The sequence below is a fragment of the Ambystoma mexicanum genome, chromosome 7p (assembly GCF_040938575.1).
Source record: "Ambystoma mexicanum isolate Mex_15411 chromosome 7p, UKY_AmexF1_1, whole genome shotgun sequence".
In the NCBI taxonomy this organism is placed as follows: Eukaryota; Metazoa; Chordata; class Amphibia; order Caudata; family Ambystomatidae; genus Ambystoma; species Ambystoma mexicanum.
Window position 1 is genome coordinate 668875518 of NC_090939.1, and position 7315 is coordinate 668882832.

Here is a 7315-nt window from a genome sequence, read left to right on the forward strand (position 1 = left end):
TTTATAACTTGCTTTGAGATCATGCTGTGAGACGTCTGTTGTACTCCCCGTTTTAGATAATTGACATTAAAACAGTCAACTTTGTCAACTTCCTGAGTTGTATTGATTACTGATGTTTGCGTATCTTCTGCATCCCCATTCATCTCAAAGTATTGCTACCTCGTCTTAAAGGGCCGGGTCGGCTGTCCCGGTTCACTACTATCCATTATCCACCATCATCAGCAACTGAGCAGAATCACAGAGAGATGAGCACATTAACCACAAACCAGGCATCTGTATTCCTGGCACAGGATGCAGTCTTGATATCCACCTGCCTGATTCCAAAGTGACAGATTCACGCAGGGGCTAGACAAACATCCCAAAAGTGCCCTTATCTGAGGTGAGGGGTGGGCTACCACAAGTTGAGGCAGTAGGTGCAAGGATCATGGCTCTGTGAAGTATAGGGAAACCTAAGACTAATGGTTCAGGGAATCAGTCAAAACACCCTATGATCCACAATATAACAAGGGGGCAGACCTCCTGAAGCTGTGTTAGAAAGTGGACTGTGTACTAGCATGGAGAGGGTGCCAGAGGAGCAGGAATAAGAGAAGGAGGAAGAGGAAGAGCCGGAGCAGATGGGTGTAGAAACGGTGGTGTCTATACCAGAGGTCACCAGAGTTAGAGGCAGCAAATAGGAGGTGGCTGAATCCAGGCAACCAGATGCTGGGTTGAGACTTCTGGCTAAAGCAGGAGACCTATTGACCTGAGAATAGAAGCTGGTAGTGGTTAGAGAGACTGGTAGGAAGGTTGTTAAAGCAATATATCCCCTATAATTGGCAGGCTGAGTGACGCACTATATCCCCAGGAACAGAGAGAGAAAGTCCAGAGAGACTGGGTTATGGGCTCCCACTAGGGTGGCAGTGAGCAGGCCGTCAGCATAACCCAAAAGTTAGAACACAGGTGGAGGTTGGGAGGAACCCCATCGGGAAGAACCCACATAGAGCAGGAAGTGAGTGGGATGCATCTGCCCAGTGCAGACCCCTGAAGACACAAATGATCCAAGAACTACTGGATGCCATCTCTCTATTCCAGGCGGTGGTACACCCAAGGAACAGTAATCATGCAAAAAAGTACAGTTTCAGAGGACGGGAACCCACCAATACAAAAGAAGTGAGCCGAGATACTAACTCCCTGACACTAGAAGTGACCTTATTTGGACACTGTTCAGTGTGCAACCACTCCAGAATCTTGCTTTCTAGAGCAGGGCCTGGACTTCGGACTCAAGGCCATAGGTCCTTGCATAGCAGGCTATACACCATAGTGTTTCACCATGGGATGACATTTTTGAAAGGGTGTTGGAAAAAAAAAAATAATAAATAAAATTGTGCACTGTGCATGCACGCACAAATATTCATACACTTACCAACATGAATAACACAAGCAACAGAAATGCTGAATGCTTACAAAGAAAAAAATGCTAATAATCAAAATGTCAACCGTTTGCTAATGAACTCTTTATAAAACAGAGTACTAACGCCATTCGAACTAAATGTTGACAAATATATTTCACATACTTTAACTTTTTGACTGTTAATGAGTTAATGAAAGTTCTTCATAAAAACAGCACAGTGCTGAACAGATAAATGTGCAGCATCCCCGAAAAAATTAAATCAATCTTGTTGCATGGAACATTCCATTAATTCTATTAATGGACAGAAACAAAAAACAAAATGCGTTTCATAGACACATTTGTATCCATTTGCTCCACAAATTTAAACCAAGGTCAGGGTGTCAGTGAACAAAACACAAACCAAAAAGTTCACAACAAGAAAGCAGCAGCAGGCCCATGTTGCTGGCTTTGTCTGTGCGGACCGGCAAGAAAACGCACATATGTACATCTTAATACAGTATACATTGTGAGAACTTATTTTTGTTTCTGTTCATAATTAGCTCATGTTTTCAACCAATGGCAACATATTAATTTTATTCTCGCGATGGGCCTGCCCCCTGCGTTATCTTCCGATGCTTGTGTGCCTGTAGGGGGACGTAGGAAATATGGTCAGGTATGGTTCTTTCATGTGTGTTGGCATAACACATTTGCTATGGTACAGAGTGGCACCCCACACATTTGGGCAGGTGGGCATGGGGTCAGGGGACATTGCATGTGGGCACAGCATAGTGAGGATGGTTGCAGCCATGTGTGTGTGACACATGGCCAGGAGGCATTTGGCCCGTCTGTGGGGAGGGCAAGGTAGGGTGTCCAAGCTGGGGCTGCTGATGCATGGCATGTATGCTGCTGGCCCTTCATGGCCCTACAGCCCCTCCCCAGGTGACGCACACATTGTGTTAGTGGCTTTGTCTATGACAGTGACATGTCTCTAAGGGGACTGATGTGCAGTCAGCAGTGATGCGCTGTGGTGTTCAGTGATTGGCTAGCTATGCCCATGTCAGTGTAGGGGGACATGTACTTCCATGGGGCTTGTCTGCCATACCAACATGGGGCAGGTCAACTGGGCACGCAACATGTGTGATTGCTGCACGGTGTTGTGGTTACTCATGTACCACAATGGACAGTTTCATCTCCAGTTACCCAGACCTCCTGGTGGTGTTGGGACAGGACTCCCCATACCCTGACCCTGAGGTTGTTCCACCGCGTTCTGCAGTCCTCAGCATCATGTCACCTTCTGGCTGATGGCATACCAGATGGTAGTCCTGCACTGGCCCAATGTCTTCCTCTGCCTGCTGCCATACAGTTTTGCAGTGGGTCACAACCTAATCAGTGAGGACCATCAGTTCTCACTCACTGAATTTGGGTTTGCTTAGTCGGTTTTCAGGCACTTTACCTCGAGTCCTCTCCTGCGACATGTTTGCTGACTTTCAGGCCCAAATGGCTGCAGGAAATGGGCGAATTTGGTTGGATTGAGTTTTCAAAAATGGCCGCCGCCATGCTTCCCGTTCTGGCGATGGCGCAATTTCCGCTGGCGTTAATAGCTCCAGAGAACGCCAGCAGTAGTGCTATTAGCACTGAAAGTCTTACTTCACCACAGTTTCCACCAGACGGTATTAACGTTACTGCCGGAGTGGGGCACACGTTCATGCCAGGTTGTGATGCAGAGCTAATACAGCTGTACGACTGGGTGGTAGCGCCAATTCCGCTCGACGGAAATTGCGCTGAAAGTTCAGACTCGTGATGAGCCCCACAGACTTCCACTCATGCTGATCCTTCCAAAGAGCATGTTAAAAGAGGTAGTGAATCAAAAACATAATCTAGTAGCAATCGATAAGTAAAATCAAGGGGTAAGGTGTGGCGCAACAGAATCGACTGCTTACCTAGTCCAAATTTGAAAAAGGCTTAGAAGCCGAAATGTCATCTAGAAGGACTGAAATGTTGATTTAAGCAATAAAGGCAAACACATCCCAACAAGGCTTGGTCCATCTTTTAAGGAGTATATGCAAAAAACTTTTAAGTGCTAAAAGTAGTTTGTAGGGTGCACAAACAATGTGCAGTATAAATAGTGCAACACAGTATAAAAGAAAAGGCGGTTCTGGACTCACTACACCGCTAGGGCAGGTGGCTTGTAGGTAGATAGGATGAATACACTGGCAGGTAAACCATCCTATGGCAGAAATACAGGATGAATAGATGCGACTATAGGTCGCCAATATGGAGACAGTAAAACAGAAGTGCAGCCATTTTTCTAACGCAGAGGCCGCACCAGGTCTCAGAATTAGCAAAGTCTCAAACCCCAAGTTGCTAAATTTACGAAAACACATGTATTCGAGAAACTCGTGCAGAGCTCAGACAGTGGCTGGTGGCCAGAGCCAAGGTCGGAAACTAGGAAGGGAGTAATAATTAACAGAACGCAGGCTCGAGACAACAGTTCCCAGGACGAGAAGCGGTAGACTCCCAAGTTAATCAATTTTAATAAGAGCACAAACAGCCATTGATGTCCAGGTGCACGCGATCAGTAAGCCAAAAGACTTCATAGAAAGTAACTAGCGCCATGAGGGGCCACAAAGAACACAACATGCACATTAGAATTAGTAGAAACCTTAATAAATAGAAGGCAATCCATTCTCAAACACAGTACCCTAACACATGATCCAGATACAAGAAACACTAGCTATTCATTACGAGCCAAATGTAGATAAGACAACTGCAGAACTCCCTCCGTACAGGTGCAGACACCAGACAGTGCACAAGGCCACTAAGGAAAGGGAAGGCCTCATCGTCTCGGGATAATTAGTAATATCCTTTAATTGAACTGATGGCAGACTGAAGAGGTCTCTCCCCTCCACCCACTTATGTCTCGCTCATATTTTGATGCTTTGCCAAGGAGTGCAAGGTTGGTACGCTAGATGCCAACCAATGAGAAAGACCCTGTGCCACACCACCTATAGTGGATAAGGGCAACCAATTAACTGACCCTGTAATGATGTAGTAGACATAATATCTGTAGTGGGATGGGTCCAGGCAGAGCCATCATATAGGTATCTACCAATAGAGTAAGTAACCCCTATACATACTATATGTATTTTGAGCCACCAACCAACCCAACTTCAGCATAGGTATTGTAAACTGTATTGTAATGTGATGGGCGTAGTTGATACAAAACTTGCTTGAATTTGTTGAGAGCTGTGACAATGAGATGCTTGTATGCGGTCCCAGCTTGGATTCGTTGTTTGAATAAAGCTGGGTTTTGACGTGCACCCAAGTCCTCCATCATTGAGTGTTATTCTGACTACGTGATCCTGGGCTCACCTTTACAAAGCAATGGCAAAGTCAATAGATGGGATAAGTGGTTTAGAATGTGTTTGGTTATGTCAGTGCTAGAGCAGGTTTACTGGTGTTTTAGCTGTATGCCACTGGCAAGGATTCAGCACTTTTAAACTAACACAATGGTGCTATGGTGCTTTATACAAGGCAGAGTAACAGGTTAGACGTGTGGCTTGGATTGCACGAGTGACGGTGTTCATCTATGGTTAGCAGGTTGGACTAGGAGCGGATCTGTGTAGAAAGTGAAGCGTATTGATTGGCAGTTCAATCATATTTACTTGCACTTTGCCAATTAAATGCCATAATGTGCGCATGTACTCCAGGTACAGAGGTACACACATTATATTGAGATAAATAGGCTACAGCCCGGCCCACCATATTTTCAAGAAGTCCCAGTGAATAGCATACTTTGCAAGTCTATTTTCATGGACCTACATCATGCACACACGCACGCAGTTGCACACTAACATGTATTCATACGCACTCGACAAATGCACCACAAGGACATAAGTGTTGCCTTATGTGTACACACACACACATTTGCATTGAAGAACAAACCCATGCCCTTATGCCAGCATGCATCACAGGTACACACACATTCGTGAACACACAAATACAACCCGATGCATTTACAGCGCTACGAACTTGCACAAACTACAGTATGGTAGCAAGCGCTTTCTAAACAATTGGGTTATTATACGTTTGTGCCGGTTAGATTATTTTTATGTTCACTAAGAGAATCGATGGTGTCTAGGGCGAACAGATGACTTCATGTCTCCGAGACACCACTAACAGACCCGGGATTCCGTTCAATCAGTTACCGGTGACGTGTACACACACTTGCCATTTGCTCAACAGGGCATTAAAAGAAACTACCGCTTCCAAGATGCATTCGTATGATCTGGTGACCAGAACCCAGGATATTAGCGGCCTTGGTAGCAGATAGGCCACAGTGAGGACAAGGCACAAGTGAGGGCAAATGAGTCCTTCCTGAAAATAAATTCAGTATTAGGAACTTCAATTTAAGGAAGTTTTAACTGGGCAAAAAAATGCAAACATGGCGAGAGTGCAGTCCCCTCGGGGCACTGGGTTAATTGGGGAACTATTCTAATTAAGTACACTGGCAAATCCATAGCTCTCAACTCACACGCTTTTGGCGGGTGTCACCCGCCTTCTAAACAGCTGACTCACCCGCCAAGCCTCGGGCATGCCCATTCATTTCAATGGGCCTCTCACCCGCCAAAAATAAAATCGGGTGTTTTCACCCGCCTTTGTGACACAAATGGTTGAGAGCTATGCAAATCTGTATTTCCAGGCGAGAAAATGAGAAAAAAATAGCTTAACAGGCCGTGTTCTATATGCTAAGGGACCAGTCAATTGCCTTGCACTTTATAACGAGTCTGGGTGTAGGAACCGGCTCGTGGCTGTTCTTTAAAGTAATATCAACCTCTCTTTTTGTCATGCGTTTCATGTTTTCATTGTAAACTATAAAAAATATGTTAACCTAAGAAAGCACAGCTGGGGGACAGAGTGGGTATATCACCCAGTTTCAAGACTGGATTTGTTTAAAGCACTGAATGTTCACACAGGAGTACCTGCAGTGTCCCAGATGGAGATGTTGTAGGGGCCCCATTGCTTGAGGTAGAAGGCGCCCCCCACCGTGCTGACCGTGTCCTGGAACCTTTTCTCCACGTACATGTGCAGCAGCGAAGTCTTGCCAACGTGAACGTCCCCCAGCAGCACCACCTTCACGTCAGGCTTCTTCATCCTGCTGCTGGAGGCGTGGGGGGCGGCCGCGTCGCTCCCATTACCCCTCTGAGTCTGCATACCACCCGGGAGGCTCCTGCGCCCAGAGAGGAGAGCAGAAGAGCGCAGACTAGACCGGGGCCCGCATGCACAAGCGGCTGGGGTTAGCTTCTGTCTGGACAGTTACGGGCTTAGCAGTGCCCAGCTAAGCAGCACAACTGCCCCTCTGGGCATATCTAGACCCTCTCAAGTTTGCGGCTCAACTTTTAGTGACGTTGCCCCTTTCTTTCAGCCTGCACGCCCCGATTCCTCCTCTTCGTGCTCACGCAGCGCCACCTCACCGCCACTTGGTAGGACTGCCAACAGTGTCCGCATCAGAAACTTTCCTCTTTTCTTTCTTTGTTGACACTTTGTAGATCCTTCTCAGTTGGTGGGGCGTGGGTGGAGGAGGGCGGAGCAGGGGCGGAACAGGAAGTGTGTTCTGGCAAGAGTAGGACCTTTCCCCACAGGATTGCAAGGGCATGCGTTGGGTGCCGACACTTTCCACAACCAGGTGGCGCTGCGCTCTCCGCTCCGTCTTTTAGGCAGATAAAACTAATGTTGAAAGATGTGTTGTCGGAATCCGGGAAAACACGTTTCGTCACGTCTTTGGTTGTAGTAAAACCAATTGAAATGTTAATTAGTCAACGGAATATTTAGATGTGTCGGTGACAGTCCACGTTTGCAGTGACTACAGCCATATCCTCGGCAAACAACCGGTATACTTATACTATACTAAAACCGTACTTTTCAACATGTTAAGCAGGGATAATA

At 46.4% G+C, this 7315-nt stretch overlaps 1 protein-coding gene across 1 annotated transcript in view; it reads right to left on the bottom strand.

Moving 5' to 3' along the window:
* RAB20 (RAB20, member RAS oncogene family) overlaps positions 1 to 6999 on the bottom strand; it is a 176430-nt gene extending 169431 nt beyond the window's left edge. The window contains exon 1 of the mRNA XM_069636745.1: positions 6352 to 6999. Coding sequence (XP_069492846.1) covers positions 6352 to 6583 — 232 coding nt within the window. The 5' untranslated portion in view covers positions 6584 to 6999. The remainder of the gene's footprint in view (positions 1 to 6351) is intronic.
* Positions 7000 to 7315: the final 316 nt, after the last annotated feature.